At 43.9% G+C, this 13,923-nt stretch overlaps 1 protein-coding gene across 2 annotated transcripts in view; it reads right to left on the reverse strand.

The window, feature by feature from the left end:
- Positions 1 to 13,923, reverse strand: part of LOC130360754 (interleukin-20 receptor subunit alpha-like) — an 80,016-nt gene that overhangs the window by 47,094 nt on the left and 18,999 nt on the right. For both annotated transcript variants that reach the window (XM_056563326.1, XM_056563325.1), the window contains exon 2: positions 6,703 to 7,031. In XM_056563326.1, coding sequence (XP_056419301.1) covers positions 6,703 to 6,754 — 52 coding nt within the window. In that variant the 5' untranslated portion in view covers positions 6,755 to 7,031. The remainder of the gene's footprint in view (positions 1 to 6,702; positions 7,032 to 13,923) is intronic.

Consider the following 13,923-nt stretch of genomic DNA (forward strand, 5'->3'; position numbering starts at 1 on the left):
CTCTCCCTTCTGGGTCTTGTTGTGCACCCCCAGAGCACTTTGCGCTCACATATGGGGTATCTCTGTAGTCGGGAGAAATTGCGTTACAAATTTTGGGGGGCTTTTTTCCCTTTTACCTCTTGTGAAAATGTAAAGTATAGGGCAACATCAGCATGTTAGTGTAAAAAATGTAATTTTTTTACACTAACATTCTGGTGTAGACCCCAACATTTCCTTTTCATGAAGGGTTAAAGAAGAAAAAGCCCCCCAAACCTTGTAACGCAATTTCTCCCGAGTACGGCGATACCCCATATGTGGCCCTAAACTGTTGCCTTGAAATACGACAGGGCTCCAAAGTGAGAGCGCCGTGCGCATTTGAGGCCTAAATTAGGGATTTGCATAGGGGTGGACATAGGGGTATTCTACGCCAGTGATTCCCAAACAGGGTGCCTCCAGCTGTTGCAAAACTCCCAGCATGCGTGGACAGTCAACGGCTGTCCGGCAATACTGGGAGTTGTTGTTTTTCAACAGCTGGAGGCTCTGCTTTGGAAACAGTGGTGTACCGGACGTTCTTATTGGGGGAGGGGGGCTGTGTAGGGGTATGTGTATATGTAGTGTTTTTAACTTTTTATTTTATTTTGTGTTAGTGTAGTGTAGTGTTTTTAGGGTACAGTCACACGGGCGGGGGGTTACAGCGAGTTTCCCAGCGCAAAATTTGCTGCATCTCAAGATGCGAGAAACCCACTGTAAAAGCCTCGCCCATGTGAATGTACCCTGTACATTCACAGGGGGGGGGGGGGGGGGTGCAAGGGCCAGATGTTGCTGAACTAAAACTCCCAGCATGCCTGGACAGTCAGTGCATACTGGGAGTTGTAGTTTTGCAACAGCTGGAAGAGCACAGATTGGAGACCATTATACTCTCCAAACTGGGGCCCTCCAGATGTTGCAAAACTACAACTCCCAGCATGCATGGTCTGTTAGTGCATGCTGGGAGTTATAGTTTTGCAACAGCTGGAGGCACACAAGTTAGGAAACACTGAGTTAGAAACAATGTTTCCCAACCAGTGTGTCTCCAGTTGTTGCAAAACTACAACTCCCAGCATGCCCAGACAGCTGAAGGGCATGCTGGGAGTTGTAGTTTGGCAACATCTGAAGGGCCAGATGTTGCTGAACTAAAACTCCCAGCATGCCTGGACAGTCAGTGCATGCTGGGAGTTGTAGTTTTGCAACAGCTGGAAGAGCACAGATTGGAGACCATTATACAATGGTCTCCAAACGGGGGCCCTCCAGATGTTGCAAAACTACAACTCCCAGCATGCCCAGACAGCCAAAGGCTGTCTAGGCATGCTGGGAGTTGTAGTTTTCAGACTCCTAGAAGCAGCAGTGAAGATCTTCACTGCTGCCTCTGAGGACTACGTACTTACCCGTCGTTGCTCGTCCACGTGGCCGGTCCCGCGCTGCTCCTCGGTCCCGCCGCTGGATCTGGTAAGTCCGCCGATCCCCTCGTGTTCCCCCCCCCTATGCTGCAGGTCCCCGCGAGCCCCCGCAGCCATCGTCCCCCGTTCTGCCCGACTTCCAGGGGCGGGCAGTGCGGGGGATCTGAACTTTCACCCCAGATCACTGTGATTGGTCCACAGGGACCAATCACAGTGATCGCTGACCAGGACCATCAATGGATGGTCCTGGGGGTGAAGCAGAAGTTGTCCCCTGCTGGAAACAGCGGGACTTCTGCCAGTTAACCCGTGCGATGCTGCGCATCGCCGGGTTAACTGAATGTCATTTATAAACGCCGGGATGCGCGAACGCACTGCACAACCCGGCATTTATATATGACATTCTGCGGGAAGGGGTTAAGTAACTGATTTATCATAAGTACTGGTGTATGATACAGTAAGCCATGATACTTTAAAAGTAGGTTCCTCAAAAATTACATATAGAAAGTTTTACAGTTTTTATATTTCTAAAATACATTTAGGGTAGGGTCAAGTGTCGTACTTTGCTGCATATTTTGTTGCATATTTGCTGTTGCATATTCTCCTACCCATTGAAGTCAATGGGTAACATAATAAGCTGCAGAAAATATGCAGCAAAATATGCAAGTAAGCACATAGTTCCCCCTATACAAGGGCCAGCCCAAGACATTGTACTTCCTGGGTCCAAGAAAAAGGACCCAGAAAAAGGACTATGGGAGACAATTAGCATGCTACATCCCCTCCAAAATAATTTGGTTATCACAAGCACACAGGCAAAATAGCAGTCTCTGAAACTGTTCTATTTCCAATATGTCCTTTTTTGTACTGGTGCATAAAATTACACTGCATATTCAAGAGCCCCACAGCAATACAACTCACATTTGCAGCACAACAGTGTATCACAGAGCTCCACAGAAATACAATTATCAATATTCTGCAGAATATCAGTGAATCCGAGCTCTACAGCAATACACGCACATTATTCTGCTGCACATAAGTGTATCACAGAGCTCTACAGCAACACAACATACATTATTCTGCAGCATATGAGTGGATCACAAAGCTCCACAGCAATACTACAAACATTATTCTGCAGCATATGAGTGGATCACAAAGCTCCACAGCAATACAACAAACATTATTCTGCAGCATATGAGTGGATCACAAAGCTCCACAGAAATACAACAAACATTATTCTGCAGCATATGAGTGGATCACAAAGCTCCACAGCAATACAACAAACATTATTCTGCAGCATATGAGTGGATCACAAAGCTCCACAGAAATACAACAAACATTATTCTGCAGCATATGAGTGGATCACAAAGCTCCACAGAAATACAACAAACATTATTCTGCAGCATATGAGTGGATCACAAAGCTCCACAGCAATACAACAAACATTATTCTTCAGCATATGAGTGGATCACAAAGCTCCACAGCAATACAACAAACATTATTCTGCAGCATATGAGTGGATTACAAAGCTCCACAGAAATACAACAAACATTATTCTGCAGCATTTGAGTGGATCACAAAGCTCCACAGCAATACAACAAACATTATTCTGCAGCATATGAGTGTATCACAGAGCTCCACAGCAATACAACAAACATTATTCTGCAGCATATGAGTGGATCACAAAGCTCCACAGCAATACAACAAACATTATTCTGCAGCATATGAGTGGATTACAAAGCTCCACAGAAATACAACAAACATTATTCTGCAGCATTTGAGTGTATCACAGAGCTCCACAGCAACACAATTCACAATATACTGCATCATATTAGTAGATATGTCCCAGTGGGAAAGAGCTCCACAGCAGCACAATTCAGTAATGGTGATATGGGGCTGTACTGGGATGTTATAGGAACTGACAGTAGAATATTTCCAATTATACAATTTAAAATGTATATATTCAAGCTTAATTCTATTCTCCCCCACTCCTGAACTCAGTCTAACTTGACTAGAGCAGCACTCAGGACAGGTGGTGATTTAGGCCAGGTATATAGGTATATTAAAAAAAATGTGGGAGCTCAACGTAAAAAGAGAAAACCTATACCGAGGATACTGCATTGCACATACCCATGTGCCAAGAAAGAGTACTAATAGTGTAAAAAGGGGAGGCAGTTCTGCTAGGCTAGGTCAGAGTAAAAGATGTAAGGTCAAAAATTAGAAGAAAGAGAGAGAGAGAAAAAAGAAAATAAAAAAAGAGAATGTGTCTAAAATAGCATAAAATTATAACATTTATTTGGAAAAATGATGTGACGTCTGCGGCAGGGCCCTTGTCGCAGACTGGTCACTAGATAAAATGCTTACAATGGTATAAAATACTAAAAATATAAAATATACACAGTGGTATTGCACTTCACTAATTGGACAATGAGACAATGAAAGTGGGGCAATGGGTCAGTGCAAACAGTATCTGTTTAGTTATACTGTAAAGTCATATTATAAGAGCCAGTATTAATCCAGATGAAAGTACATAGCAAAAAAGTTGATAATCCAATAAGGCAAATTTTCGGTAGCTCTGGAGCTTCCCAGATTGGGGCCCACTATAAACATTTTTAGGTGCAGCGATACAGGCGATACAGTCAGGTGAGTGCAGCTGTGCTTGCGATCCGGATACACGTCCCTCTGTCCCGGCGGCACGGGAGAAATGTAGGAGTGGTGATATGATCCGGTGCTGGGGGTTGGAGATGATGGCTGGGAAGCAGCGTGTGGCAGCGCTGTGAAGCCTAGCGGTCGTAGCAGCGTATGGCAACGCTGGAGGTATCCTCTCTACCCCGACGGCACGGTATCCTCTCACCTGCTCCCCGTGCCGTCGGGGTAGAGAGGATACCTCCAACGTTGCCATACGCTGCTACGACCGCTAGGCTTCACAGCGCTGCCACACGCTGCTTCCCAGCCATCATCTCCAACCCCCAGCACCGGATCATATCACCCCTCCTACATTTCTCCCGTGCCGCCGGGACAGAGGGACGTGTATCCGGATCGCAAGCACAGCTGCACTCACCTGACTGTGCACACTGTAGCCGGTAAGAGGCACTAAGTGCCTGAACTGTATAGCGATAGGCCTCTTGCATTCAGTCCCTGTGCCGTTGGGGTAGAGGGGGCATCGCCTGTATCTCTGCACCTAAAAACGTTTATAGTGGGCCCCAATCTGGGAGGCTCCAGAGCTACCGAAAATTTGCCTTATTGGATTATCAACTTTTTTGCTATGTACTTTCATCTGGATTAATCCTGGCTCTTATATTATGACTTTACAGTATAACTAAACAGATACTGTTTGCACTGACCCATTGCCCCACTTTCATTGTCTCATTGTCCAATTAGTGAAGTGCAATACCACTGTGTATATTTTATATTTTTAACATTTTATACCATTGTAACCATTTTATCTAGTGACCAGTCTGTGACAAGGGCCCTGCCGCAGACCTCACATCATTTTTCCAAATAAATGTTACACTACAGGTATATAGGTAGTTAGGTAGTCAGGTAGTTAGGAAGGAAGGTAGTTAGGCAGCCAGGCATATGGTTAGCCAGGTAGGTAGGTAGTTAGACAGCCAGGTATACAGTTAGCCAGGTAGGTAGTTAAGTAGCCAGGTATATAGTTAGCCAGGTAGGTAGGTAGGCAGCCAGGTATATAGTTAGCCAGGAAGGTAAGTAGGTAGTTAGAAAGCCAGGTATGTTGTTTGCCAGGGAGTTAGGTAGGTAGTTAGGCAGCCAGGTATATAGTTAGCCAGGTAGGTAGATAGACAGCCAGGTATACAGTAAGCCAAGCAGGTAGGTAGGCAGTATAGTTACCCAAGTACGTAGCCGGCATCCCCCACCCTGGATGAAAAAAAAAAAAAAACTAAGACAGAAAAACCCTTATGCTCACCAGATTATGTCCCTCAAACACAGCTGACCCCAGTATTCCTTCCTCCACAGTGCTGCGTGGGAGCAGAGGTCGCGTCTTCTCTCAGTGTAGGATGCAGATGCGTCTCGCACTGAGAGGTTTTCAGCTGTATGCGTGAGCAGCGCATACAGCTGAAAGCGGAGTGAGCCTGCCTGGTAATCCAGGACAAATGTCCTGGATCCCCAGTAGCAGCAGCGAACGGTGGGCCCTTTACACGTCTTCAGACCATGTCCAAATGGACCGGCTGGTCAGTCTGCCTCTGCCTGCCTGTTAAAATTTTCTTGCCTCCCCTGTGATGGTGCTGTCTGGGTCCAATGGACCCAGAGGGACCCATTGTAGGGCCGGTCCTACTCTATACAAACATGTGCCTTCTTAAAATGAACAAAATTATCATCTATGTCATGATTTTTTTTTTTTTTTTTTTTTTTGCCTTCCTCTGGATTAACTCTATAGAGTAATAGGCAGAACTGAACAGACATGTCTTTTTTCAGCCTTACAAATATATATATAACTATGTAACCGTCAGGACAACAAACCACACACACAGTAGCACAAAGTTAGACAAAATGTTAAGCTTCCCTTTACAACCAGCAGGATTCCTTAAACTATGCATTGGCTCAGAGAATCAATGCTGGGAGCCAGGACCCACAGCACGGGGTTCATGGTGCCCTGGTAATGTGTCATATTTTTAGGGTATAAAAGGCAGCATTACCATGGAGAAGTGGCTGCAAATCCGGTTCTGGTCTGATAGAGTGGAATGTAGGTGGGTGGAATTAACCATGGGAATAAACTTTAGCAATAAATGAGTAAGATAAACAAGATTACTGTACAAAATATGCAAGGTCACTGGAGTCACAGGTATAAAAAAAAAATAAAAGGTAACAATAGTACACAAAAATGCTAATTAGTTTGTGTCCCAAAATGGTGGATTATGTAGAAAAATTGTTAGGATGGAAATGTCCATCCAAAGCTTCGATAAATGACTAAACTGTCAGTGCTTAATGTATAAATTAAGCTTTAGACATAAAATCAATAATGCAATTTATAGCATAGTCCCTTATAGGTAATGGTCTCATACCAGTGTAAACTGGTCCTATTCACTCATATAAGCTCGTCTTTAGAAATGATTTACAGACGTGCTGTTTCCCTAGACATCCAAGTCTAAACTTCAAGTCTAGAAACTCACTAAGTGCATGTGTGCTATGATACAGTATTGCAAACGTAGAGTCTCAAGTCTCAAAATATTCGAAAAACTTTTCAAGTAAACTACAAAAGAGTTGTACTCTATCTTTACTACCTTAGCAGATATTCATGCAGTCATATTTTACTCATAATTTTAGTGTTTACCTGAATCATTGTTCTGTGGTTGTAGTAAAAGAAGCAGGAGAAGCAGTAGCATTCTATTGTTGTGGCTGGCCTTGTGTCTAAGGCATGGCTTTGGTGTAGAAGAATTTAGGTGACATTCAGGGGGGGTGGGGTGGAAGAATCTTTACTCCATGTGAAGTGCCTTGTCCCGGTACTCAGACTCAGAACTCCATACTTCTTGCCTTTAAAGCATGTGTATTCCCAAGTAACGTCCTTCCTTTCAGTTCTTCTCACCTCTCCTCTGCATATTTTCCCATCATAAGCCTCACCCAACAATCTCTTCCTCCTTAGAGTCTGTCACCTGGCAATACCTGAAGAATGCATGAAAGACAAGGAAGCATAGTTAAGGGGAGGAGAAAGAATTGTGAAACTGGATACGTCTTCAATGATTATGAATAAAAGTAAACACGTTATATGGCAGTTTGTTAGGGACAAAGAGTTGCTGTCTTCTAGATGCAGAATACATAAAACAATCCTATATAGCACAGTTGGTCTTTCAGTGTTGAAAAACTCTATCACTTATATCCAGCAGCCAACTCTAAGAGTCCTTTTATACGGGCAGACCCATGACTAATACAGGTGCTGACCTATCAGATCATCGCTTGTTTAAAAGGGCCACTCTGCCCCTAGACATCATATCCCTGATCCAAAGGATAGAGGATAAGATGTCTGATCACGGGGGTCCTGCCGCTTGGGACCCCCACGATCTCGCCTGCGGCACCCCAGACATCCGGAGCACGGAGCAAACTACGCTCCCTGCCAGATGACTGGTGATGCGGGGCAGAGACTCAAAATGTCATGGTCAAGCTCTGCTTTTGACGTTACGGCCACGCCCCCTCCCATAGACTTGCATTGAGGGTGTGTGGCTGTGACATCACGAGCGGGGTATGACCATGACGTCACGAATCTCTGGTGCTGCACCTGATGCTCTAATCGAACACTGGGTGCAGCAGGGAGATCGCAGGGGTCCCGCCTTTGGAAAAGGGATAAGATGTTTTGGGCCGGAGTACCCCTTTAAGTAACTTTATACATGGCTCATTTATAGCCTCAATTATAACCTTTACAAGCTGTGGAGACCTTCATTCACAGAATTGCTTACTGTGCAGCTTTAAAGTAAGAATGGTTGATGTGCTCAACTTGGCAGATAGCGTTGTACTCAAGTTACATGCGCACTCCACGCATAGACTTGCATCGAGGGGGTGTGGCTGTGACCATGACGTCACAAATCTCCGGTACTGCACCTGATGCTCTAAACGAACACTGGGTGCAGCAGGGAAACCTTCATTCAAAGAATTGCTTATTGTGCAGCTTTAAAGTAAAAATGGTTGATGTGCTCAACTTGGCAGGTAGCGTTGTACTCAAGTTACATCTCGCCCCCTCCCATAGATTCGCATCGAGGGGGTGTGGCTGTGACATCCCGAGCGGGGTATGACCATGACGTCACGAATCTCCGGTGCTGCACCTGATGCTCTAAACAAACAGTGGGTGCAGCAGGGAGATCGCGGGGGACCCGCCTTTGGAAAAGGGATAAGATGTCTAGGGGCGGAGTACCCCTTTAAGTAACTTTATACATGGCTCATTTATAGCCTCAATTATAACCTTTACAAGCTGTGGAGACCGTCATTCAAAGAATTGCTTACTGTGCAGCTTTAAAGTAAAAATGGTTGATGTGCTCAACTTGGCAGGTAGTGTTGTACTCAAGTTACATGCGCACTCCACGCACACTAACATGCTGGGAGTTCTAGTTTTGCAACAGCTGGAGTTCCAACTACAACTCCCAGCATGCCCTTTGGTAGTCTGTGCATGCTGGGGGTTGTAGTTATGAAACAGCAGGAGGCACATTTTTTTTCTATGAAAAAGTGTGCATCCAGCTGTTGCATAACTACAACTCTCAACATGCACAGACTACCAAAGGGCATGCTGGAAGTTGTAGCAGTGTGCCTCCAGCTGTTGCAAAACTACAACTCTCAGCATGCCCTTCGACTTTCAATGCATGCTGAGCCTTGCCGTTTTGCAACAGCTGGAGACACATTGGTTGTGAAGCAGAGTTTGTATCCTAACTCAGTGTTTCGCAACCACTGTGCTTCCAGCTGTTGCAAAAATGCAACTCCCAGCATGCACTGAGAGACTGTATATGCTGGGAGTTTTAGTTTTGCAACAGCGTGAGGCACACTACTACAACATAACTACAACTCCCAGCATGTATGGTCTGTCAGTGCATGCGGGGAGTTGTAGTTTTGCAACAGCTGGAGGTTTGCCCCCCCCCCCCCCCACATGTGAATGTATAGGGTACCTTCACACGGGCGGGTTTACAGTGAGTTTTCTGCTGCAAGTTTGAGATGTGGCAAATTTTCTGCCGCAGCTCAAACTCCGAGCAAGAAACTCACTGTAAGCCCGCCCATGTGAATGTACTCTAAAAACAGTACACTACACTAACACAAAATAAAAAGTAAAACACTACATATACATATACCCCTACGCAGTCCCCCCCCCCCCCCCCAATAATAAAAAAAATAATAATCTTGTATGGCACTGTTTCCAAAACGGAGCCTCCAGCTGTTGAAAAACAGTTTTGCAACAGCTGGAGATACCCTGTTTGGGAAACACTGCCGTAGGGTATTTTTCTGGCGGCTTTTTCTCCTTTTACCCTTTATGAAAAGGTAAAGTTGGGGTCTACACCAGCATGTTAGTGTAAAAACATTTTTTTTTTTTACACTAACATGCTGGTGTTGCCCCATACTTTGAATTTTCACAAGCGTACAGCACTACCCCATATGTGGGCGTAAAGTGCTCTGTGGGCGCACAACATGGCTTAGGAGTGAGAGCGCACTATGTACATTTGAGGCCTAAATTGGTGATTTGCACAGGGGTGGCTGATTTTACAGTGGCTCGGACATAAACACAAAACTATAAATACCCAGAAGTGACCCCATTTTGGAAACTACACCTCTCACGTAATGTAATAAGGGGTATAGTGAGCCTTAACACCCCACAGATGTTTGAAACATTTTCGTTAAATTTGGATGTGAAAATGAAAAAAACTATTTTTTTTCACTAAAATGCTGGTGTTACCCTACATTTTTCATTTTCACAAAGGAGAATAGGAAAAAAAGCCCCCCAAAATTTGTAACCCCATTTCTTCTGAGTAAGAACATACACCATATGTGGATGTAAAGTGCTCTGCGGGCGAACTACAATGCTCAGAAGAGAAGGAGCGCCATTGGACTTTTGGAGAGAGAATGTGTCCAAAATTGAAGGCCACGTGTGTTTACAAAGCACCCATAGTGCCAGAACAGTGGACCCCATTTTGGAAACTACACCCCTCACATAATGTAATAAGGGGTACAGTGAGCATTTACACCCCACAGGTGTCTGACAGATTTTTGGAACAGTGGTCCGTGAAAATAAAACATTTAATTTTTCATTTGCACAGCCCACTGATCCAAAGATCTGTCAAACACCAGTGGGGTGTAAATACTCACTGCACCCCTTATTAAATTCTGTGAGGGGTGTAGTTTTCAAAATGGGGTCACATGTGGGGGGAATCCACTGTTCTGGCACCACGGGGGGCTTTGTACACACACATGGCCTCCCACTTCTATTCCAACCAAATTCTCTATCCAAAAGCTCAATGGCGCTCCTTCTTTTCTGAGCATTGTAGTTCACCCACAGAGCATTTTACATCCACATATGGGGTATTTCCATACTCAGAAGAAATGGGGTTACAAATTTTGGTAGGCTTTTCTCCAATTACCCCTTGTGAAAATGAAAAATTTGGGGTAACACCAGCATTTTAGTGAAAAAAATCAAATTTTTATTTTTCACGTCCAACTTTTGCGGAAATTTGCCAAGCACCTGTGGGGTGTTAAGGCTCATTGTACCCCTTGTTACATTCCTTGAGGGGTGTCATTTCCAAAATAGTAAGCCATGTTTTTTTTTTTTGCTGTTCTGCCACCATAGGGGCTTCCTAAATGCGACATGCCCCACAAAAGCCATTTCAGCAAAATTTGCTTTCCAAAAGCCAAATGTGACTCCTTTAGTGCGCCCGAAGTGCACTTGACGTCCACACATGGGGTATTTCAATACTCAGGAGAGATGGGGTTATACATTTGGGGGGCATTTTCTTCTATTACCCCTTGTAAAAAAAAATAATTTGGGGGGAAAACCAGTATTTTAGTGAAAAAAATATTCATTTACACATCCAAATTTAACGAAAAGTCGTCAAACACCTGTGGGGTGTTAAGGCTCTCTGTACCCCTTGTTACGTTCCTTGAGGGTTTAGTTTCCAAAATAGTATGCCATGTGGTTTTTTTTTGTTTTTGTTTTTTTACTGTTCTGGCACCATAGAGGCTTCCTAAATGTGACATGCCCCCCAAAAACCATTTCAGAAAAACTCACTCTCCAAAATCCCATTGTCGCTCCTTCCCTTCTGAGCCCTCTACTGCGCCCGCCGAACACTTTACATGCACATATGAGGTATTTCCTTACTCAAGAGAAATTGGGTTACAAATTTTAGGAAGATTTCTCTCCTTTTACCCCTTGTAAAAATTCAAAGATGGGGTCTACAAGAACATGCGAGTGTAAAAAATGAAGATTTTGAATTTTCTCCTTCAATTTGCTGCTATTCCTGTGAAACACCTAAAGGGTTAACACACTTACTGAATGACATTTTGAATACTTTGAGGGGTGCAGTTTTTATAATGGGGTCCTTTGTGGGGTATTTCTAATATGAAAGCCCTTCAAATCAACTTCAAAACTGAACTGGTCTCTGAAAAATTCCGATTTTGAACATTTTGTGAAAAATTGGAAAATTGCTGTGGAACTTTGAAGCCATCTGATGTCTTCCAAAAGTAAAAACATGTCAACTTTATGATTCAGTAATAAAGTAGACATGATGTGTATGTGAATCAATATAAAATTTATTTTGAATGTCCATTTTCCTTATAAGCAGAGAGCTTCAAAGTGAAAAAAAAAGCTAAATTTACAAATTTTTCATAAAATTTTGGAATTTTTCACCAAGAAATGATGCAAGTATCGATTAAATTTTATCACTAACATAAAGTAGGATATGTCACGAAAAACAGTCTCGGAATCAGAATGAAAGGTAAAAGCATCCCAGAGTTATTAATGCTTAAAATGATAGTGGTCAGATGTGAAAAAAATTCTCTGGTCCTTAAGGCCAAAATGGGCCTGGTCCTTAAGGGGTTAAAAAAAAATATTAATGACTATGCTTAAAATTGTCCTAATATAATTGATATAGGTGGTAGTGTCAAGGATGCCTTAATGTGAAGCCTTAAACTGTGAGTGACTACCGCTGTGCTATTTTGCAGTGTGTCGATACAAGCAAATTCACACCAGACAAGGTTGGTATAAATTCCCTTCTCCGCACTGACTCCAGGGAGTTCTGTTTATTACACATTATCACTTTAGTTTTTACAATCTGACAAAAAGGGGAGGGTAAAACTATGGATCAAATCATTGTTCTATATGCTGATTGTTCATTTGAGCATGGCATAGCATAAGTCACTTATGTTGCAACGTCTCTAGGTTGAGATTTTTCCATCCTTCCACAAAGCCCAATGTTTAGACTTCTTGTATCCACAGACTCCATCTCAGGGTTCTAGTCTTAATTACGGGCAAAGAGCAAGCTGAAATGTTTTGACTTAAGGAAAGCAAAGTTCTTCTGTGATATTTAGCAATGGCATATAGCATTTAATAAAGGCATATGAGTATAAATATAGCGATCAATGTATCAGAATATTATAGACCCAACAGTAGTATTGTGTTGATACAAGGAGATATTTGATTACAAGTTTAGATTCAAGGTTGTTCGCCTGTTCTTTCAGTAAATGATTTTACACCATGTTTTATGGTTTTATTTGTGCAGAAATGAGCAAACGAAAGGGCACCATCATGGATTTCTTCTCAAAGGCATCCAGTAAGAAATTGGATGCTGATTCTGCATGTTGCTCCTCTCAGTGTGAGCATGTACATCAGCAAAATGACCCAATATCCACCACAACAGCTTCTACACCAGCCAGTAAATCCAATGTAGTTCACTTGGTTACTGATGTGGATGAAGATACAGCTGCTGATGTCAGGGAGAAAATTCTACCAGAATGTTGGGACCAGAATCAGTGGCTAGAATTAAAAAAATAAAAATAAATACCAAAGGCTGTTCATAGAAAATGGCCTTTTAGGATGCAATATGTGTCATGAGGTTAAACACCTTGGAGTATCCATTTCACAGGGTGTATCTATTTCTAAAGAATGGAGCACTAGTATGATTATTCCATATGGCAAAACAAAAAAAGATATGTTGACCTATGTTGCATAAAAAGATACATGTGCATAAGATTTCAGAAGCACATGTAAAGGCAGGAACTGTCCAATCTGTATCTAGAAAAGAGATACCGTATTTTTCGCCGTATAAGACGCACTTTTTCTTCCCCCAAACTGGGGGGAAAAAGTCGGTGCGTCTTATACGGCGAATACACCCCTATCGCGGCGGTCCCTGCGGCCGTCAACGGCCGGGACCCGCGGCTAATATAGGACATCCCCGATCGCGGTGATGCCCTGTATTAACCCTTCAGACGCGGCGATCAAAGCTGACCGCCGCGTCTGAAGGGAAAGTGACACTAACCCGGCTGTTCAGTCGTGCTGTTCGGGACCGCCGCGATTTCACTGCAGCGGTCCCGAACAGCCCGACTGAATAGCCGGGTTAGTGCTTACAGGACACCGGGGGGGACCTTACCTGCCTCCTCGGTGTCTTCTCCGTTCAGGGATCCCCTGTATGGCCGGCGCTCTCCTTCCTCGTCATCACATCGTCGCGTATGTGCGTCGGCGTGCGTAACGACGTGATGATGGCGACGGAGAGCGAGGATACCCGGCCGGCAGCAGAGACGTTCCAGAGCGACGGGGACACGGCGACAGTGATGGAGCGACATCCAGGGCAGCGGTGACGGGTCTGGAGCGGCGGGGACACGTGAGTATTACCTCCTATGCAGTGGTCTTCAATCTGCGGACCTCCAGATGTTGAAAAACTACAACTCCCAGCATGCCCGGACAGCCAACGGCTGTCCGGGCATGCTGGGAGTTGTAGTTTTGCAACATCTGGAGGTCCGCAGGTTGAAGACCACTATTGGGTTCAAAATCTTTATTTTTTTAGATTTTGCCCCTAAAAATTGGGTGCGTCTTATACGC

This window comes from Hyla sarda, chromosome 3 (genome assembly GCF_029499605.1).
Source record: "Hyla sarda isolate aHylSar1 chromosome 3, aHylSar1.hap1, whole genome shotgun sequence".
Taxonomy (NCBI): Eukaryota; Metazoa; Chordata; class Amphibia; order Anura; family Hylidae; genus Hyla; species Hyla sarda.